We start from the raw sequence: 22,805 nt of genomic DNA, 5'->3' as shown, positions 1-22,805 counted from the left end.
GGAGGGGCTGTTTTGGGTGCAGCAGTACAGGTGATGGAGCAGATGGGAGGTCTCTGCAGGGCTCCCAGGTGGACAGGAGCCTGCCAAGTGGGCCAGGTTGGTTGGAATGGGGCGAGGGGTTTGCAAAGTGTTGGGTGTGGGGAAGGCCACCCTGGAGGGAGAAGAGTTCTAAAAAGGAAGGTCTCTTCTCAGTCTTACCTTGGAGTGGGAGCACCGGAAAATTAATCCCAGATCAGCAGAGCTCAAGGCCTGGTGCAGAGAAACCCATGTGTCATGGTGACGTGAAAGACCTATTTCAGATTCTCACTAGGGTTCAAGTTTTCCCCAGAGGCAGAATTTTTTCCTGGGTCTTCAGTTCTTCACCTGTAATGAGAGGCGATCCTGAGGGATGTGTTTTAGAGGAACGGCAGCTGCCCTGCTTACCCAGCATCAAGTCCTTCCTGCGGCCACACCTGCCTGGCCCTGGGGACAGGGATGATGTCATGCCAGTGTCCCTCCCAGGGCCAGCTTAGTGCCCTGCTCACTGCTGAAGGAGTGAAACTTACTTTTTACAGACATATTTTGAGGGGCACATTCATTTTGCTAAGTGAGATACACATTTATAAATATGAAACAGGAAGTTTCTGAATCTTATTAGCTTAGAGATAATGGCTGCCACTGTGTATGGAAGCCGTGGAAATGATAATGGCCACTGCTGTGTATGGAAGCGGTGGAAAATCTGCACGTATTGTTTCAGATTTAAAATGCGTGCAGCTCACACCTAAGTGCTATAGCTCATGACCATCTAAATTTCAGTTTAAAAAATCTCTAGGCCAGGTATGGTGGCTCACGCCTGTAGTCCCATTGTTTTGGGCAACTGAGGCAGGAGGATCACCTGAGCCCAGGAGTTCGAGACCAGCCTGGGCAATATAGCAAGACCCCATCTCTACAAAGAATAAAATTAGCTGGGACTAGTGATGTGCGCCTGTCATCCCAGCTACTCAAGAGGCTGAGGTGGGAGGTTCGCTTGAGCTCAGGAGTTTGAGGCTGTGGTGAGCCCTGAATGTGCCACTGCAGTGCAGCCTGGGCAACAGAGTGAGACCCTGTCTCTATCTGAACCCCCCCCCCCCCCCCCCCAAAAAAAAGAAGTCTACACTCCTTTCTGGGAAAAGATGGGGTTGTGAAATACGTAAATAAGTTGAGGAGTGCTTTAGGGAGGGGTTTTGAACCATAGAATAATGAGATTTGAATGCAGGAGGAGCTCTCACCCTCTAGTTTTAACACCTTGTTTAATCTCAATTCCTTCTGTAAAACCAGAGTGACATCACCTGCCTCAGCACTGGTTGTAGAGTTAGAGGAGATGAGGCTGATAAAGTGTGTGCTTGTGTCTAGGACTTAATGTGATGCTGAGGTGAGGATACAGGTGAGGAAACAGGCTGGGAGGGGGACGCCCAGGCTGCACATCAGTGTCGTTGGGAGCACTGCTGCCACCCTCGCCTCCCGCCTGCTGCATGAGCGCCCCAGGGTGCGCCATCTTCCCAGGTGACCCTGTCCGGAGCCTCTCCCACCACCAGTGCAGCTCTTTTCCGGCTCACTCTGGAATCTTCTCTCAAAGCCGGCTCCTGCTTCCGGCTTGAGGTTTTCTGGGCTTGGCAGCACCACCCGATGGGATTTGTGGCCTGGCCCTGGAGGCTGCGAGTTGGCCTCTAGGGCTGTGGCTGAGCCTCCCATCAGCTGCACCCACGGGGGGTAGGGGGGAGGTTGGGGGTTGCCAAGCTCCTTGCAGGCCTTGTAGCCACGACTTCGTGGGAGAGAGGGACCACAGGGATGGAACAGGGGGCAGCACCCCAGGGGGTCCTCCTCCTTAGTTGAGGCAAGTTGAGAGAATTGGGGGTGCTCTAGGAAACCCAAGACCTGGCACTCACAGAATTTTCTAGAAACAGTGAGCTCACTGGGAGGCAGGGAGGGAGTTCCCTGGCAGGGATGGACATGCCTTGCCTGGCCATCTCATAGGGACAGATGGGACAGGCTCTATCGAGTGAGCAGCACTGAGCTTGTGCAAGGAGTTACTGTCATTACCCCCTCGGTTGTCTACCTAAGACCTGCTGTGCAACTGTCTCAAAAAACTTCACACCAATCACCAAAGATTATGACCCAAGGCTGGAAGCAGGGTCAGGCTTGGCTCATGCCTGGTGACCCTCTATGTAGGACAGTATTTCTTTCATTGATCTGCAAGTTTTTAAAAATCTGCTTTTTCACTGCACTTGTAGGTACGTACAATATGGGGACATAAATTCGGGGGGAACCCTAGACTCTGACCCTGCCCCTCACCAGCTGGGCAACTTTCCAGGTCCAACCACTACTCTGAGCTCCAGTTTCATCGGTGAGCTGAGAATCAGCTCCCCTCAAAGCTCCCTCCAGCCCTGACACTGTCTGGTCTTTGTCTGCCTCACTTCCGAGGGGAAAAGCAAGGCCAGAAGAAGACCTGGCCCACAGAGGCCCAGCCGGGAGGGAGAGGGGGCCAGCTCCCAGGCTGGCCAGAGAGTCGGGCTGGCTCCAGTCCCTGAGCCTCCCCCAAGTCACAGAGGCCTCTCCTTCCCAACCTGCACTCACAGTTCCCTTCTGGCTCCAATAAGGCTGACCATTCAGGTGTTGACTGAGTGGCCTGAGGCCGTATGGTACTGACCACTCAGACAGGGGTGGGTTGTCCTGTCCCAACAGACTTGCCCCACAAACGGGGTAGGTGACTGGGGCTGCTCAGACCCAAGAGGTCAACAGGTCGTTACAGGCTGGAACCAGACGCCAGCAGAGCTTGGGGATCTATACCCGGTGACGTGCTGACCAGCACTGAGACTCGCCTGACCTCCTGACTCATGACGCAGCGGGCCCTTGTTGAGTGCCACAGAGGCTGCAGGAACATTCTGCCGTGGTGGTGGTTGATCCTCAGGGCAAGTATTGATCAGCTCTGATGAAACACAACACAGTTCAGGGGATATGGCATAACCAAGAGAACCCAGAAAATTCATGTCAGAATCAGCCTCCCTTGTTGTCTGTTAGACCATCTTGTTTAAAAATAAAAAATTGACTTCCCTGCCTTTTTCACCTACCCCAGAATCCATTCTACTCTGAGGCCAATCTTTTATCCCCTGAGGGCCAGAAATTGAGAAATTCTTCGCTTCTCTTCCCATCATTTCTCAACTCCAAACTCGGTTCCAAGAAACCACACCTAGCAGGCGAGGCGTCGGGGAACCAGGGCTGGGAGGGTGGCCACAGCCTCGGGGGAAGGGCACGGAGCTGGCACCAGGGAAGCTGGGGGAGCCAGACCAGGAAAGAGGCCTTGCTTGAAAAGGCTTACTGAGGCCAGTGGTCTTGGAGAAGGAGGAAGGATTAGCACTTGGTCCAGCCATGTTGGGGCCCAGTCATGGCCAAAGATTGGAGTAGCAGCAGCCAGGCCTGGATGCCAGGCAGGGTTGGGATGTTCAGATCTGTATCCAAGGTTACCCCAGCAGGAGACCATCAGATCTGCAGTCCCTGCAGCCTATGGAAGTGGGCCAGGACACCTTGGGCATCTTGAGGATGCCAGGGATGGGGAACAGGCACTTGATGCCCCAGAAGCCCTTTGAGCCGGGGCACTGACCTTGCAGGCAGTGGGGGAGACCTCAAGTCCCAGGAAACCCCCACAATAGCTTGAGACCTGAGTATTGGTACTGGGCACCCCTCACCTGCTGGCAGGTGGGGTTAGCTGAGAGGATACCTGTGAATCCCAGAAAACTAGAAACCTATCACACATATGTAAGGTAAGCATTGTGACTACCGAATCAGCCTAGGACCTCTTCAGGGGTCCTGCCACATCCCAAACCATCTGAGCTTTTAGGATTACACAGTCCTGCTCAGTGGGACCTGGGATTTGTTCACCCTCCTTCCCAACAAATTGGCAGAGCACCTGAGTGAGTGCTGCTTGAGCAAATGCGTGAAGGAATGAATGGGTGGCAAAGGGTCTGCTCAGGCCTCACAGGTGGAGGGACTGGCCAGCCTTGCTTTGTTGGGAAGCCGGAGGGGGATCCACAGCCCCTCAGCCAGCCTTGAATGCCTGCACCCTGCCCCTCTTGGAACTCTTGAGCCTTTCAGGCCTTGAGCCATGCCCCTGGGTGGACCACCCGTCTGTGGTACATGCGGTGGTGTCTGAGGCTCTGGGGTCCAAGGCTGTGCTGGGCCCCTCCCTGGACATTGGGCAACTTGAGGTTTGATTTTGGTCACCACCCACCCCACCTCCTCCATCCCCTTTTCTGAAGACGTGCCTTCACCCCTGGCCTTTTCTCTCTTCTTTCTTGGGGTGCAGATCCTGGCTAACGTCTTCCTCTACCTGTGCGCCATCGCTGTGGGCATCATGTCCTACTACATGGCTGACCGCAAGCACCGCAAGGCCTTCCTGGAGGCCCGCCAGTCGCTGGAGGTGAAGATGAACCTGGAAGAGCAGAGCCAGCAGCAGGTGAGGCTCTCGGGAGGCCTCGGGCCTGGAGCTCGGGCTCAGGGACTGTGGCCTTGTCAGAGGGAGAGGAACCAGAGCGGCAGCCCCTGGCTCCGTGGGGCTTGGCGTTCATCCACCCTGTTCAGGTGTTTGCTTCTGAACTTGGCCTTCTGAGCTCCTCACCATTAGAGGGCAGCTTCTGAGCTTTAGGGAGCCTCTCCTAAATCTGCTTCTGCTTGACCCAGATCTCTCCTCTTCTGCCTTCCTGCTCTTTATTTCTGTAACGTAAAACTTTTCCCTTTAAAGAAATGCATTGCCCAAGCAGCCAGCTATGACTTCCTGCATTCCTTTCTCAGATGACCTTCTCGGGACCAAGGTCAGGGTCAGGGGCATCATGGGCATTCCTTCACGTCACACCTCCCCCGCTGCTCTTGCTGGTCCAACCGCAGATCCACCCCGTGCACCTGCTCATGCCGTGCGTGGGGCCTTGACCCATCCTGCAGCCTCAGGGCCCTGCTGGGTGAAGTGTGTCAGCCTCACACCCCCACCCAGGGGAGCTCCTCCCTCCCTTACCTTCCCATCTGAGGTCACTGCTGAAGAAGGAAAACCAGGCTGTTCCCCGGGGATGCCCCTGTTTACATTCTCCATCTAGAGAGAGGCCTGGCTGTCCCTTCCTCGGTTTCCTGGCTTTCCTCCAGTCTCTTCCATGGCCAAACCGTCCTCCTAGTTCTCATGTCACTCAGGCTTTTACATAGTTTTGGCCTGGATTCATCTCACATGCTTTTTGAAGGTCTCCAGAAATTACATCCACCAATTTCCTGTTATCCATAGGTTTATTTGCCCTTCAAAAACACACTCAATAGGTTGACACTATGATTCTCTGCTCTGGGAACCATGTCATTTGTGTTCAGGAGGTTCTGTGTGCTCCTGATTCACTGAAATTGCTGTTTTCATAGATGCTGCCACTCAGGTGGACAGGGCCTTGGTTTTGGGGGCCACTCTGGAGCCTTGGCTTGCAGGAGCCCCACCGTCGGGCCTCACTCACATTCTCTAGACAGTGCTGTTCCGAGGCACACACTGAGTCATTTAGCTGATGGGCCCCTGATTCCACTGTCCTGGGGATGTTTTCTTCCTCCTCATTTACCAATCTCATTCCTTTCAGAAGGCCCCCATAGGAGTGGAGTTTCCCTGGCTGCCATTGTGACAAAGGTCCAGGCCTAGTAACCCATCGTATTCGCCCCTTCCCCTGGGCCCTGTGACCTGTGGTTACTGAGGAGCTGCTTTGGCCTGTGTATATTTAAAGAATCCTCCTTTCCCGGCTTGTAAAGCCCCTTGAAAGGCATTCTTCAACTTCTGTTTTTTTTTAATACTGTCTCATTTCTTGTTTGTATCTGATCTCACACTGTGGCAGCATCCCTCTGGGTTCTCTACACTAAAAAAAAAAAAAAAAAAAAGCATGTGTCACCACCTAGCTAGGCAAGCATTCTTATAACATTTGTGCAGTTTTCAGCATGTCTGTCTGCATCGATCTTGTCTGTCTCATATTGTACAATCTAGGACATCTTAACTCTCACTGAACGGTCTTGTGGGGGCCCCCTGGTGTGATGAGGAAGGCCCTGTGTTTCACCCTGGGGCTGTTCTCATGTAGATAATTTAGATAAGTTATCCACCCTATGGAGACTCACTTTTCCTCATCTGCAAAGTGGAGGTATTGACATTTGTCTTGTAGGTTTCTTGAGGGTCAAATGAGAAACACAGAAGTGCTTTGTAACCCATAGAGCTTTTTAGAGGTAGGCTGAGTGCACGGGGCCATGAGGCCTGCTTTCTAACGCCCAAGGCCATATGCTCCCTCTGGGCAGGGTCAGCGCAGGGAGCCTGGGCACCAGCAGAGAGGGTCATCCCTGGGTGCCCCAGGACTCCTGAGGGTGCTAGCAGCCTGCCCAGGCCACACTGGTGCTTCTCTGCATTGCCTGCCCACGCTGCAGCGGCAGAGCAGACATTGGCCCCAGGACAGAGAGGTCCAGGTTAGGTGGAAGGGAGGTGCAGAGGTGTTGGGGGAGTTGAGGAGTAAGGGGCATCCTCAGGCCTAGCTGGGCACACAGCCGGGGCCTAGAATTCTCCAAGTGGGATGAATTTGTCTAGCCAGGCTCTGTCCTGAGTGTGACCTTGGGCTTGTTGCTGCTCCTCTTTGGACTTCAGTATCCCCATATGTAAAACCTTCTTTGAGAGATTTTTTTTTCTTTCTTTCTTTTTTTTTTTTTTTGATACGGAGTCTTGGTCTTGTCACCAGGCTGGAGTGCAATGGCACAATCTCGGCTCACTGCAACCTCCGCCTCCCCGGTTCAAGCGAGTCTCCTGCCTCAGCTTCCCAAGTAGCTGGGATTACAAGCACCTGCTACCATGCCTGACTAATTTTTTTTGTATTTTTAGTAGAGATGGGGTTTCACCATGTTGGCCAGGCTGGTCTCAAACTCCTGACCTCAGGTGATCCACCCGCCTCGGCTTCCCAAAGTGCTGCAGTTACAGGCATGAGCCACCGCTCCCTGCTGAGAGATTGTTTTAAGGGTAAGGAGGAATCTATGTGAATCCCACTGGGATTGGTAAAGCACTGTTACCATTGGGGAGATTGGAATCCTGCCCCCTGTGAGTTTCCATTTACCTACATTCTCCTTACGTCTTCTGTCTCTGTTCAAGAGAGAAACCTGCCTGCCATTTTCCTTCCTTTCCATGTGCTTGACAGGTTTTGGTATTACGGTTATGCCCAACTCATTAAATAATTTGAGAAGTTTCTAATGCCTGATAGTTTGAAGATAATTTGGGTTATTCTTTAAATTTAGAAGTCATGGCCAGGCATGTGGCTGGCCTGTAGGTGTGGCCAGGCAGGTGGCTATGCCTGTAGTACCAGCACTTTGGGAGACTGAGACAGGAGGATCACTTGGGTCCAGGAGTTCAAGACCAGCCTGAGCAACAAAGCAAGACCCCATCTCTACAAAAAATTAAAAAATTAGCTGAGTGTGGTGGTGCATGCCTGTAGTCCCAGCTACTTGGGAGGCTGAGGTGGGAGGATCACTTGAGCCCAGCAGGTTGAGGCTGCAGTGAGCCGTGATTGTGCCACTGCACTCCAGCTTGAGCACAAAGTGAGACTCTGGCTTAAAAAAAAAAAAAAAAAAAAAAGGCACGAATGAAGAAGTCCTATAGGCCTGGAGTGTTCTTTAGGGGAAGATTCTGTTTCCATCATAGATAATAAGGTTGTTCAGATTTTATATTTCCTTTTATATAGGTTTTAGAGAGGTTTTTTTCCCTCAGAAACATGTCCATTCAAATTTTCAAAATTTTGGCATAACATTCTTAATATTTTCTTTTAATCTTTTGTCTGAAATGTGTAATGATGTTCCTTTTTTTCATTACCAAAGATAATTTGTGCCTTTTTAAAATTTTTCTTAATCAGTCTTGCTAAGGCTTATTGTTTTAGCCTGTTCAGCAGACCACCTTTAATCTTTGTTGCTTTCTTTGTACATTTCTTATCTCTGATTGATTTATTTATTTATTTATTTATTTTGAGACGGAGTCTGGCTCTGTCACCCAGGCTGGAGTGCAGTGGTGCGATCTAGGCTCACTGCAAGCTCTGCCTCCTGGGTTCACGCCATTCTCCAGCCTCAGCCTCCCGAGTAGCTGGGACTACAGGTGCCTGCCACCACGCCTGGCTAATTTTTTTGTATTTTTTTTAGTAGAGACAGGGTTTCACCATGTTAGCCAGAATGGTCTCGATCTCCTGACCTCATGATCCACCCGCCTCAGCCTCCCAAAGTGTTGGGATTACCAGGCGTGAGCCACTGTGCCCAGCCTCTTATCTCTAAGTTAAACTTTGTCATTACCTCTTTTTTCTTTGGGCTTAATTTGTGTCCTTTCTTACCTTCTTAAAATGGAACTTTATTTTGTTTTTTGGAGACTGAATCTTGCTCTGTCACCCAGGCTGGAGTTCAGTGGCGCAATCTAGGCTCACTGCACCCTCCACCTCCTGAGTTCAAGGTATCCTCCTGCCTCAGCCTCCGAGTAGCTGGGAACACACCTGGCTAATTTTTTGTATTTGTAGTAAAGACAGAGTTTCACCGTGTTGGTCAGGCTGGTCTCGAACACCTCGGCCTCCCAAAGTGTTAGGATTACAGGCGTGAGCCACCAGGCCCAGCCAAAATAGAACTTCAGATGGCCAATTTTCAGCCTTTCTTTCCTAAAATATGTATTTGATGCTACAGATCTCACTCATTACGTTGTTTGAGCTTTATCTCACAAGTTTTAATATGCCGTATTTTCAATGTCGTTCAATTTAAAATATTTACTAATTTTCATTGAAATGCCTTTGATCCATGGGCGATGTAGAAGTGCACTAAGTTCTAAACATTTGAGGATTTGTTTACAATTATGTTGTTTTTTATCTTTATTGTGGTCAGAGAACATACTCTGATTTCAAGTCTTTGAAATTTCTTGGAACTTGATTTTTGGCCTAGCATGTGGTCAGTTTTGATGCACTTGAGAATAATGTATATTCTGCCAAATCTGTCAAAATCTTTAAAAAATGAAATAATGTCAACTATGTCATATTTGCATCTGCCCCAAATTAGTACTTAGCTCTTTAGTCACGATGCAAGGACCTCAGAACCTTTTAACTTCATTTCACAAGCCTCTGCCCCCCACTTTCTGGCTATTAGTGTAATGTGTTTTAGTTCAACATATTTTAAACCCCACAAGCCCTTATTGTGATTATTTTATATAATATTCTTATTAATATTCTTATATTTACCCACAGTTTTGCCCTCTCAATTGCTCTTCCTTTCTCCATTTCTTTGCTTCATTTTCCTGAAGAATTCCCTTTAGTATTACCTTTTATGCTGATCTCTTGGTACCAAATTCTCTCCATTTCTGATTACCTAGGAGTATGTTTATTTTGCTTTCATTTTTGAAAGATACCTGTCTTCATCTGTTTTGTGCTGCTACAACAGAATACCTGAAACTGGGTAATTTTATAAAGAACAGAAATTTACTACTTACAGTTCTAGAGGCTAGGAAGTCCAAGATCAAGGTACCAGCATTTGCTCTGGTGTCCATACATGGCAGAAGGGTGGGCTAGCTGAATGTTATGTGATGCCCCTTTTAAAAGGGCCTTAACCCTTGTGGCCTGATCCCCTCTTAAAGGCCCCACCTGTTAATAGTATTACATTGGCAACACCTGAATTTTGAACAGACACATTCAAATCATGCCAAGACTTTTTGCAGATAATTCTAGGCTGCCATTTTTTTTTTTACTTCTAGCCCTTTAAAAGCATTTCACTATCCTTCCCGCTTCCCTCATTCCTGTTGAAATGCCAGTTGTCAGATAGACTGTTGCTCCTGTTACATTAATGCATGCTTTTTCCTGTGGTTGCTTTCCCAGTGCTCTTTGTTTTTGGTTTCAGCAGTTTTATGATGCTGCGCCTGGGAGTTTTCTTTGCAGTTGTTCTGCTTGGTATTCAAAGAGCTTTTTGAATGTTGATGTCTCTCGTCAGTTTTGAACATTTTCAGCCAGTGTCTTTTTAGTGCTTCTTCCCATTCACTCCTTTCCTCTAGGACTCAATATCCTTATTAGACATTTTTACCATGTTCCAGAAGTATCTCTCTTCTTTTTCTGAATCGTTTTTCCTTTTTGCACTTCAGACAATGTTTTGATGGGCCTAATCTACAGTTTACTAATCCTGTCTTCCTCTGGTTTGTCAGATCAGTGGTTGAGCTCTTTTATTGAGTCATCAATTTCAATTATATATTTTTCTGTCCTAGAATTTCCATTTGATTTTAAAAACTGGACTTTAGTTCCCTAACTATGTATTCCTATTTTGTCATCTATTTTTTAGAATATATTAAACATTTATTTTAAAGTTCCTGACTGACAACCATAATAATACCAATGGGTATGCATTTTTTTGTTGTTGAAACCTGGCATCTTGGCCTTTTTTTTTTTTTTTTTTTTTTTTTTTGAGAGAGGGTCTTGCTTTGTCACTCAGGCTGGAGTGCAGTGGCTTATGCATCTTCAAACTCCTGGGCTCAAGCAAAACTCCCACCCCAGCCTTTTGAGTAGCTAGGACTGCAGGCGTGTGCCACCATGCCCAGCTAATTAAAAAAATGCTTTTTTTGTAGAGATGGAGTCTCACTATGTTGCCCAAACTGGTCTCAAACTCCTGGCCTCAAGCGATCCTCCCACTTTAGCCTCCTGGCATTTTTAAAAATTAAATACTAGATACTGTGCGTGGGAAATAGTAGTGGTTCTGAATAATGTTGTGTCTCTCCAGGGAGGATTTACTTTTCTTGTGGTAGATGGTTAGAGCAGGGGCAGGTAGGAAATAGCTTTTCAGGGGTCTTACCTGAAAGGCTGGTGCTTTTCTCCTGGTATCTTGAACTCCTCAGCAATGTGAGGCTGCTGAAAGCTTAGCCTCTTAGCTCTCACTTTGTGCTTGGATTCTTGGTCCCTTGCCCCATGCAAATACTAAAGCGTAATAGTGTACAGAAAGTCGTACTCACTGTTGTATGATTCTCTTTCCCTGGGGTCTTAGCCCCTCTACTCTCTCTGCCTTGGAATCCGTGCTCACAGTCCTTGTTTCTCCAGCCCCTTGAAAGCCCTCATCATTGCTCTCTCTCCAGCCTCTTGACCCCGGTCGCAAGGGAAAAATGGCAGAGTGCATTGGGCTCACTTAAATGTGTTTCCCTTCCCCTGAGATCTTGGCCCCTCAAATCCTGGCTGCTTTGGTTGTTTCCATTGCCTTTAAAGAGCTAGGTTCTTTTTATGTATTTTGTCCAGCTTTTAAAGTTGTTCTTGGCTGGAGGGTTGGCCTGCTGTAAGATCCTCTATAGCAAAAGTATACATGTATAAAATCGTAAAAGTATGAAAAAGTGTATACTAGGAAAAGTAAGTCATCCCACCTTCATTTCCCCTAGCCATCCAGCCCCCATCCATCAATCACCACTATTATGTTTTTAATGTACCCTTTCAGAGGTTTATAGAATTTTATAGAATTTTCACACACACACACACACACACACACACACACACACACACACACACACGGTAGCCTATTCACTCTTTTGTACTAAATCTTTTTTTTTTTTTTTTTTTTTTTTGAGATAGAGTCTCACTCTGTTGCTGAGGCTAGAGTGCAGTGGTACAATTTCGACTCACAACTTCCGCCTCCTGGGTTTAAGCGATTCTCCTGCCTCAGCCTCCCAAGTAGCTGGGACTATAGGCGTGCACCACCACGCCTGGCTAATTTTTGTATTTTTAGTAGAGATGGGGTTTCACCATGTTGACCAGGCTGGTCTTGAACTCCTTACCTCAAGTGATCTGCCCGCCTTGGCCTCCCAAAATGCTGGGATTACAGGCACTAGATCTTTTCACCTACTATCTTAGAAAGCATTCTAAGTCCATATTGCATTGCCACATCCTTTTTAATGACTGTGTTCAGTCATTATACAGAAGTAACAATTTATTTTGTTGCGCTCTCCGTAGACTTCTAGGTTATTTCCGATCTTTTGCTACTGTAAACATTGCTGTAATAAATATCCTTGTAGCTAGCGGTATTTATTATATCATAGGATATATGTGCAAGCATATCTGTGGAAGAATAAAAACCTAGAAGTGGAATTGCTGGATCAAAGGACATTTGCATTTTAAAAATTATATATATAGCTACTGTAAAATATACATAGTATAAAATTTACCATTTTAACCATTAAGTGTACAATTCAGTGGCATTAAGTGCATTCACAATGTCGTGCAGCCATCACCACTGTCCGTTTCCAGAACCTTTTCATCATCCCAAAGAGAAACTCTGTGCCCATTAAACAATAACTGCCCATTCTCCCAGACTCTGGTAACCACTGTTCTACTGTGTCTCTGAATTTGCCTCTGCTAGGTCCTTTATATAAGTGGAATCATGTATTTGTCCCTTTTTGACTGGCTTATTTCACTTAGCATGGTGTCTTCAAGGTTCTTCTGTGCCGTCATGCAGATCAGCATTTCTTTCCCATTAAGGCTGATATCTCCTCGCATGTATACACCACATTTTGTTTGTTCATTTGGACATTTGGGTGTTTTCTGTGGCTTTGCTGTTGTGAATGGTGCTGCTGTGAACACCCGTGTACAGGTATCTGTTTGAGTCCCTGTTTTCAGTTCTTTTGGATATATACCCAAAAGTGGAATTGTCGGGTCATATGGTGGTTCTGTGTTTAATTTTTTGAGGAATCTGGAATGTGCTTTTTTTGTTTTGTTTTGTTTCGGTTTTTTTTGAGACATAGTCTTGCTCTGTCACCCAGGTTGGAATGCAGTGGCACGATCTCAGCTCACTGCAGCCTCCGCCTGCGGGTTCAAGCTATTCTCCTGCTTCAGCGTCCGGAGTAGCTGGGATTACAGGTGCCCACCACCACTCCCAGCTAATTTCTCTTGTATTTTTAGTAGAGATGGGGTTTTGCCATGTTGGACAGGCTAGTCTCGAACTCCTGACCTCTAGTGATCCTCTTGCCTTGGCCTCCCAAAGTGCTGGGATTACAGGCATGAGTCACCGTGACTGGCCTCCTATAGTGCTTCAAACAATTTATACTCCACCAGCAATGAGTGAGAGTATACTTAGGCACTTAAGTTTTCCTTGTTTATCTAGAAAATACCTCATTGCTTTTGGAAACCCTCCCCGAAGGATTCCTATTTGAAAACTCCAGCCCCAGGGAACCAGCCTCAAGGCAGGAGTGACATCCTGTGGGCTGTTTCCTTCCTTATCCTCATTTGGCTCAAGCCACAGACAGATAAACTCAAGTTTGGAAGAGTTCCTTTGCTTTCTTGGCCTACACTGTGTAATATTTGGCAAGAATATACAATTATAAAGAAATAAAAAAGAGGCTGGCATAGTGGCTCAATGCCTGTAATCCTAACACTTTAGGAGGTTGAGGCAGGAGGATTGCTTGAGGCCAAGAATTCAAGACCAACCTGGCCAACATAGTGAGACCTCCATCTCTAAAACAAAAAGGACTGATAGAGGCTGTATTAGGGTTCTCTAGAGGGACAGAACTAATGGAATAGATAGATATAAAGGGGAGTTTGTTAGGTATTGACTCACACGATCATAAGGTCCCACAATAGGCCATCTGCAGGTAAGAGCAAGGAGAGCCAGTCCGAGTTCCAAAACTGAAGAACTTCAAGTCCAATGTTGGAGGGCTGGATGCATCCAGCACAGGAGAAAAGTGTAGGCTGGATGGAGGCTAGGCCAGTCTCTCTTTTCACATTTTTCTGCCTGTTTATATTCTAGCAAACTGGCCACTGATTAGATGGTGCCCACCCAGATTTAGGGTGGGTCTGCCTTTCCCAGCCCACTGACTCTAAATGTTAATCTCCTTTGGCAACACCCTCACAGACACACCCAGGATCGATACGTTGTGTCCTTCAATCCAATCAAGTTGACACTTAGTATTAACCATCACAGAGGCATATTCCTTCGAGCCTTTTTTTGGTCCTGATATTTGAGAGTGGCCTAGCCATGTTTTATCCTGATTAAGAGATTATAAATGTAACACCTTCCTCTCATATAGCATAGCAGCCGAGAATCAAGTACCAGAGTCTCTGCCTCTCTCCTATGGCATTAGGGGAGATAAGTAGTTATTGCACAGTGCCTGCACATAGACACTCAAACTCTCTACCGTCATATGATTGTTGGATACAGTTTTGAAGATATAGAAAAGTAGAAAAGGCCACCAAAACCTCCTTTAATCTGGAACTTCTTTTGAAAAATAATTTTTAAAAATGAATATGGTATTATAAATTAGATATGCAGTTAGAAAAACTCAGGTTTGCTTGATTTTTTTTTTTCTTTATTATAGAGGTAAAATGCACATAAAATAAAACCCCTTGAAAGTGGTTTAGTACACTCACCATGTTATGCCACCACTACCTCTAGCTAGTTCCGCAACATCTTCCCCCAAAAAAAACCTGGGACCCAAGCTTGATTTTTAAAACCAGATAGAAAAGGACCTGGTGAGCCCTGGGACAGGCCTTGCACGTGAGGACAGGGGACCCAGACGCTAGCACAGTCCCACCGTCCTATGCTCCAGCCTCACCTTGTGGCGGACACCAGAGTCTGTACTGGGGGTTGGGGAGGGATGCCCCCGCTGGTCATCTTGGACCTGGATTTGCATCCACAGCCTCTGCCAGCATTTTTGGGGGACTGTGAGTCCTGGCTTTCTCTGTGTGGTGTTGGCACTTCACCTCTCTGGTCTTCAGTTTAATTTTCTGAAAATATGGGATTAAAAATAACACCATTGTTAGGGGATAGTTTGGGAATCATATGAAATAAGGCAGAGGGGAGTCTAAAAACCATGAAGCCCTTTGGGGCTCCGAGATGCCGTCACGCTGGCCCCCAGCCCCTGGGGAGGCACCGGCTGAAGTCAGGGCGGTGAGGTGGGATGGGAGCTGGCTGGGGCCCGTGCACCCTTCCCCTTCTCTCTTCCAGCCAGGACAAAGGTCATTCCCAACCAAGGCATTGGGGCTGACGCTGGGAGTGGCGTGGGCTCTGGGCTGAGCTGACATTTCAGAAACATCAGCTGACGGGTCTTCGGAGCTGAGTGCAGGCCCGTACTAGAGGCTGCATGACCCCGTTTCACTTTCCTCCTGTAAAAGCTCCTCATGAGAATAAAAATGAGATAATAGATGGAAAAACACTTTGGAAAGGGCCGCAGACAGTCCTGGTACGAGAGGAAACAGAACCTGGTTTGGAAGTGGCTCCGAAGACCATTTGAGGTCAGTGTCAGAGCAGGCCGTCCCTTACTTACATGTGTGCCTAATGTCTTTTTTAAGAAAATTCTCTATTTAAAAAAATTATTTGGGTGTCTCCTATGAAAACAATTGTTAGTCTACCCTCTGCAAAAAAGAGGCCTCCTTCCAGAATTGAGTGCCCAGGGTCCATGTCTCACTTTTTATTTGGTCAGATGCTTTTTTTTTTTTTTTTTTTTTTTTGAGATGGAGTCTCGCTCTGTCGCCCAGGCTGGAGTGCAGTGGCATGATCTTGGCTTGCTGCAACCTCCACCTCCCAGGTTCAAGCGAATCTCCTGCCTCAGCCTCCCGTGTAGCTGGGACTACAGGTGCCCACCACCACACACAGCTAATTTTTGTATTTCTAGTAGAGATGGGGTTTTGCCACGTTGGCTGGACTGGTCTCAAACTCCTGACCTCAAGTGATCTGCCTGCCTTGGCCTCCCAAAGTGCTGGGATTGCAGGCGTGAACCCTGTGCTCAGTCATTTGTCTTGTCTTCTAAGCTGCCTTAAGAGTGTGTGGCTGAAGGGCAGCACTGGCCATGTGGCTGTCCCAGCAGGTGTCTCCTCGCTGGGCCTCAGCTTCCTCCTCTGCTGTGAAGTGAGATGTAGGGATGCTCTGGTGACCTGAGCCCGCTCTCTCTGTTGCCATCCCCTGGGAAGTTGTACCTTCTGTTATGAAGATGACCAGCCTCCTGCTAATGACAGTCAACTCCCAGATGGGTGGGCAGCCAGCCATGGTCCAGGAGGGCGAGGCGGCACAGTCCCTCAAGCACAGGCATCCCCTTCTGCCTCCTCACTGTGGTGAGCATGTCCACGTCAAAGGGCGCATTGAGGCAACAGAGCATTTGGGTAATGCAAGGGTCTCAGATTCCAGTGGCTTTGCTGGTTTAACCTCCCTGGCTCCAGTCTCCTGCAGGGAGGTAGTGGAGCCTGCCCTGCCCTGAGGCCTTGTGGATTTGGAGCTCTTGGTGCAGCCCTGGCATGCGAAGCATCCTCTTTGCCTCTGCCAAGCACATATCTGGCTTCGTAGGCAGTGCCACGGTGCTTCCCTGTGGTGCGGGGCCGCCAGGGTGCATGCTGACCTTGGTCCAGCCTCCCGGCTCTGTGGGCATGTGAGGTAGAGCCCAGAGGAAAGAAGGGGAGTTGTTTGTCTTTATTCCCACGTGACCACACTCCAGGGGTTAGTTGGGGACCTTGAGGGTTGCTAAGCACCCCGGCCGCCACCTGGCAACAAGTGGCACCCAGAAAACCCACTCAGCACACACCTGCTGCCAGGTGGAGCTACAGAACTGAGCCTCTCTGAATCATACTCAGAATCACTTCCCAGGGATCGGAACGTGGTTGACGGAGGATGTGGGAAGATGGAGAGATGACAGGGGCAGGCCTGTGTTTCCTTCACACGCATCCTGCATGGTCAACTGGCCCTGCGCCTGGTCCTCCCTCGGAGGCGAGGACTGTCCACAGTGCCCACCCTCAGACAGGAGGATGCTGCAGCCAGGGCATGTAGAGGGAGAGCACAAGGCAGACTGCACAGGGTCTAGGGCAGAAAGCCATCCTCATCTTCACCCATGGGGCCCTGGGGGGCCTGCTGAGGTGGACACTGGGTGGGTTTTCATTCAGGTCTTGGGGGACTGCAAAGAGAGCACAGCTGCCTCTCCCCACCTCTCCTTCTGCTTTAACCCACATGCGCGGTCACCTGTGACTAGGGATGGTGTTTTTCCTTCGTGCCGGTCTTACAGGGAAGAACCGCCCATTGACCACAAGCGTCAGGCCCCTGTCCTGGGAGCTTGGGACACTGGGAGGCTGCTGTTTCCTAAGCTTGGATTGTGTCTCTTGCTTTTCTGAATGTTCTTCCTCTGTAACCTTTGCCCAAGCCTGGTCACTGTTTCCCTCAAGACCTTTTGCTATGAGGACAAGGTGTCATCAACCCTGAGCCCTGTTCTTATAGGCGCTCGGTAGGGGAGAGGGGAGTCACAGGCAGAGGCCAGTTGCCTCTTGGCCTGGGGTTGGGCTTCTAGTGCCAAGCCCCACCGTGCCACTGTTATCCTGGCAACAGTGAGGTCGGGGCTGGGGGACCACTAAGAGTGGGAAGAGGAGATGAGGCTGGTGTCAAGTGGGAGCGCTGTACCTCTGCCTCTGGATCCATAGCTGCTCTGCGTCTTGCTCATTGCACCATGGCTGCATCATGGCATTCTCAGCATCTAATGTAATGGGTCAAACCCCTTGTCTGCTTCACAGGAGATACACAGACATGTCCCCACCCCCAGTATCAGCCTTGCATTGTACTCACTATCTTCTTCACAGGACCACCCACAAAGACATCTAATATTTTTAGTTTTTCTTTTAGCCTCGAGTGCCTCTCGGTGTGAGAAAAGCCAGGTGTGTTCCCCATGATGCGAAGTAGGCACCGGTCTTTCTACTGGTTCCAACTCTCACCTCTTGGATGTCACAGAATGCTCTTCATTTCAACATTCCAGGACTTAGAAAAACAAATCCACATTTTAGATAATGCAGATGATGAACCCATAGAAAACAGGTTGTCCTAAAGCAGTGGTGGGTTCCTGGTGGCAGTGGGAGGATGTTGGCTGTGTCAGGGTGGACCTGAGCAGAGCTGGTGAAGACAGCCCTGCTGATGACCCATGCGTGGGCTGTGTGGCCTCTGAGCTGGGCTCTGCTGGGCTGTAGCAGGTCTTAAGCCTTTGCCACATCCTCCAGCAGAATTTTTCTCCAAACAGTTGTAGAATTGCTGGAGAATTGTAGAGTCGTAGAATTGTAGAATTGTCCGTTGTGGCCAGTGTTGTGGTGCATTTTATATTTATCTGGCTGTAAGAATGAAGTTTTGTTAGTAATAAGTGTAGTTTTATTGAATGTTTATTTTGTGCCAGGCCCTGGATGGTGTTTTCATTGGATTATTTCATTTAATAATGAGATCCCTCATTTACCAGCTGGCACTTCCTCCTGGCTCTATTTGGGAGATCTGTTAACACGAAGAATCAGTTAGGTAGTCCTTGGACCACAGCTGGCCTGTGGGTATCTGTTTTGTTTGACCTTCCCAGAGTGTTAACATTTTCTAATACTTAAACATTTGTACATTCTAGATAAAAACCTGGTTTTTTGACTCGCTTAGAAAATGGAAAGATCTGGCAACAAAGGCTGTAAGACTTGCATTCATATTCTAGCTGGGTCACTGAGCTAAGTACTTATCCCCTCTTGAGCCCAGGAGTCCCAACACCAGACATGGCAAGACCTTATCTCTACAAAAAACTTTAAAAAATATATATATCGGCCGGGCGCGGTGGTTCACGCTTGTAATCCCAGCACTTTGGGAGGCCGAGGCGGGCGGATCACGAGGTCAGGAGATCGAGACCACAGTGAAACACCGTCTCTACTAAAAATACAAAAAATTAGCCGGGCGTGGTGGCGGGCGCCTGTAGTCCCAGCTACTCGGACAGGCTGAGGCAGGAGAATGGCGTGAACCTGGGAGGCGGAGCTTGCAGTGAGCCGAGATTGCGCCACTGCACTCCAGCCTGGGTGACAGAGCGAGACTCTGTCTCAATATATATATGTGTGTGTGTGTATATATATATATGTATATATATGTATATATATATATATGTGTGTGTATATATATGTATATATATATATGTGTGTATATATTATATACTCTCAGGTGTGGGTGGTCACACCTGTATCCCACTACTTGGAGGCTGAGGCAGGAGGATCACCTGACCCACAAATCAAGGTCATGACTGTGATTGCACTGACACTCACCTGGAGACACAGGACCCTGTCTCTTTTTTTTTTTTTTTTTTTTTTTTTTTTTAAAAAATTCAGACCACAAGTATTCCGGGACTTTTCTAGGCACTGGGGATACAGTTGTGAGCAGAATGGATGCCAGTGCGGGCAACACACATTAAACAGATGAGTATGTGCTATGTCAGGAGCTGGGAAGGGCTGAGGAGAGAAAGCAGAGGACGGAGCTTAGGGTGTGCCGTGGGTAAAGGTGGAAATTTTGTTGGTTTAATTTTCTTGGGTCTTATATGCCCAGGGTGGTACTGAGTTGCTGCATCTGGGTCAAGGACAGAAGCAGGTGGTGGTTGCTTCTGTGGCAGACATTGCAAGTGCACTTTCTGCCAATCACAGATACGAACCCTCCGCATCCTTCTCAACACAGGGCTCCAGGCAGCTGCTCTCTGCCCGTCAGAGTTGGCATAGTACTTGTGACTACAGTGTTCTAGAGCTGCACTAGGTAGCAATATGGTAGCCACTTGTCATATGTAGCTATTTAAATTAAATTTAATTAATTAAAAAATTTTAAAGTCTTTCAGTAGCACTAGCCACATTTCATGTGCTTAGTAGCTAAATGTGGCTGCCATATTGGACAGCAAAGATACAGAACATTTCTGTGATTGCAGGAAGTTCTATTAGTGCCATTCTAGAGGATGGTGGCTTACCCCTTGGGCCAGGTCTTCTAGTTGACAGCTCGTTAACTCTTCAAACCTCTAAGGAGGAGTACCTGCTCTTTGCCAAATAATTCGTGGTGAGGGCTCCAGGTACCACACACGTGGCCATCTTTGGGCCCAGTGGGCTGTCTCTTGAGACTGCAGTGACCTTGGCCCACAAAGTGGCCCCTGTCTCTGGGGACTGCACAGGAGACCAGGCCAGTGACCAGAAGTCCCACATGTTCAGTGTCCCCTCTCCTGCTCTGGCAGGGTAAGAGCTCTGGGCTGACCCTGGGTCTGTGTGATTTCCGCACTGTTCCAGATGGCATAGCCTGGTGGCTCGTTAGTCTGGCTCCACCAACACTGAGACTAAATGTGGCCCTGCTTCTCTTGGGGCCTGTTGATCTGGGGACTCTGGGGACACTGGCCTGGTGCCTGTTCTCATGCTGGAGGTCTTGTTTCCAAATATGCTGACTTTTACAGTTATGCAGCTCCTCCCTCCTCTACATTCCTAGAGCATTTGGCTGAAGACTGTGAAGCCCTCCTGTCCTGGGAGACCAGTCTCTCCCACGTGTGACCATTGCCCCACCCATCCAAGCTCTTTGGAGTCCTGTTTACCTTTGACCTTCCCAGCATTTAGCTCAGGGACATGCATAGATCACCAGTGACTGCTCTTCGAGTGACTAAGGTGGGGAACACATCTCTTGGGCAGGGGCTAGTCTAAATGGCAGCAGTATTGGAGTTTCCAGATTTCACACATTGTGGTCCTTCGTCCCCTCATCAGGGAGAGGTGAGCTGTTTGGGCTCTGGCCTCCCAAGGTTACTAGGCCTGGTCCTTCTCTTCATTCCCTGCCTCCCACAGCCCCCTCTGCTTAGGTAGTCAGGCCATGATGGACACCCTGGTGGGGTGCAGTGACTTTTTGGCTTCCAAATTGGCTGGACACTCTAAGAATCTGGATTAATCGGGACCGAGACAGACTGGTTTGTGAAACATCTGTGGGTATGCTCACAGCCTGTGATGGATTACGGTGACATGTATTTGTCAAGCATATGGCACTTAGGACACATGAACACACATGGACACACCTACCCTACAGACAAGCAGACTTCATATACATACCTCATGTAGACACTGTAGACAGTAGACATGTACATGCAGATGCATGTGTGTACATGTGCAAGCGCTCACGCATGGACACACACACACACACACTCTCCACATTCACACTCACTCCCAGCCACCTGAGTACTATGGGTCTCTCTCGACCTGTCTCCCTCTTACAAGGATGTTGTAGAAACTTAGCTTCTCACCAGCCAACCTCATTTATCCAAATCCCTCCTGGCCTCCTTGCTGTAATCAACTCCTGAATGCCTCATCAGAGCCTCAGCTGTAACAGCTCGGGCCCCTGGGAACAGTGCTGGCCGCCTCCTCCTTCCATCTCTGTCCTGAGCTAGTGCGAACCAGGCCTGGCATGAGTCACCCCTGAGTAGAAGGGGGCTTGGGTGGTTCCTGCTCGGAGCCCTGTAGCGGCCATGCCGACAGATTGCCCTGGGGTGAGAAGCTCAACAAATCTGCTCTCAGCTGAGATTCCAGCCCAGGAGGCCCAGCATCTTGCCCCAGGCCCTTCTCAACTCTCCACCCCACCGCAGGCCTGCACGTTGCCCAGGGCAGGCCTGGGTGGTGCTTCTCAGGATCTGGGCAGGTTCTTGCTTTACCCAGGAAACCTACTAGGAACTTCCAGGGCTTGTTGTTTTTTCTCTGGACTTTGATTGTTTTCCCAGAGAGGGTCAGGGCCTTGACTTTTATTACCATGCTGTATTTTTAGGATAACCATCAAGGACTTGAAGGCTGAGGAGACTGAAGACTTTACCCTCTTTCCTCTCTGTGCAGGGCCACATCTCGGCACCCAGGCCTCGGCACCCAGGCCTCGGCACCCAGGGTTTGGCCACATCCCCCTCCTCCGGGCCAGCCTTCCACCCCTGCTCGGCTCTTCCCGCAGCCTTCTCTCTCGGTTTCTGGGAATGGGAGTTCACCACCTCTCAGGGCAGCACATTCTTTGAACTGTTCGAATCTTTAAAAATTCTTCCTTCTCTGAAAGCAACATTCTGTTCCCCAGCAGCCTTTCCTCATTAGCTTTCTCTCTTGGGGCCTCCAAAGCAAGTCTTGTCCCTTTTCTACGTAGCAGCTTTCCTCAGACTTAAAGACAGCTTCCTAAGAAGAAGGGGGTGGGGGGACCTGGGGCTAAGGACACAGCCTGGTTAGGCCGGACCGGGGCCTTTATTTTTCTGTCACACAGCCCAGAGCCAAGGGGCTTGTTCAGGCAGCTACTTTATGCTGGGAATTCATTTTATTTCATTATTTTTATTTGTTTCGGGATGGAGTCTCCCTCTGTCACCCAGGCTGGAGTGCAGTGGCACAGTCTCAGTTCACTGCAACCTCTCTCTCCCGGGTTCAAGCGATTCTCGTGTTTCAGCCTCCTGAGCAACTGGTATTACAGGTGCCTGCCACCACGCCCTGCTAATTTTTGTATTTTTAGTAGGGATGGGGTTTTACCATGTGGCCCAGGCTGGTCTTGAACTCTTAACCTTAAGTGATCCGCCCACCTCAGCCTCCCAAAGTGCTGGGATTACAGGCGTGAGCCACTATGCCCAGGCCAGGAATTCATTTTAAATCTAACAGCTTCTCAAATAGTAGGTGTCCCCCTTCTACCCCCCGCAACATTGGTACACTGTGCCTCTCCCATTCTGTTCTCCTGCATTTGGTTTGGGGGTCTCAGGTAGAGACTATGACCTCTATCCCTTTTGAATTTCATCCTGTACGTTGTACCAGATTTCAGCAGAGCAAAAGCCACATGAGCCATTTGTGCCAGTGACACGCCGGCCACACATTACTAAATACATCCTCTATATCTTCTGAGTTCTCCTTCTGGAAAGATATACACTTTAAACAAAGAGGCCTAAGAGACGCCCATTTTTTTGAGACGGAGTCTCGCTTTGTTGCCCAGGCTGGAGTGCAGTGGCACAATCTCAGCTCACTGCAAGCTCCGCCTCCCGGGGTTCACGCCATTCTCCTGCCTCAGCCTCCTGAGTAGCTGGGACT

General features: G+C 48.7%; 1 protein-coding gene across 3 annotated transcripts in view; it reads left to right on the top strand.

Annotated features, from left to right (window-relative positions):
- ADCY3 (adenylate cyclase 3) overlaps positions 1 to 22,805 on the top strand; it is a 100,380-nt gene that overhangs the window by 44,263 nt on the left and 33,312 nt on the right. For 2 of the 3 annotated variants that reach the window (XM_032172393.2, XM_032172392.2), the window contains exon 3: positions 4,319 to 4,468. The exons of the other annotated variant lie outside the window; for it this stretch is intronic. In XM_032172393.2, coding sequence (XP_032028284.1) covers positions 4,319 to 4,468 — 150 coding nt within the window. The remainder of the gene's footprint in view (positions 1 to 4,318; positions 4,469 to 22,805) is intronic. 3 annotated transcript variants of the gene reach the window in all.

Source organism: Hylobates moloch, unplaced genomic scaffold (assembly GCF_009828535.3).
Source record: "Hylobates moloch isolate HMO894 unplaced genomic scaffold, HMol_V3 SCAFFOLD_13, whole genome shotgun sequence".
Taxonomy (NCBI): Eukaryota; Metazoa; Chordata; class Mammalia; order Primates; family Hylobatidae; genus Hylobates; species Hylobates moloch.
Note: the sequence above shows the minus strand (reverse complement) of the source record. Positions and strands in the feature narration are given on the sequence as shown.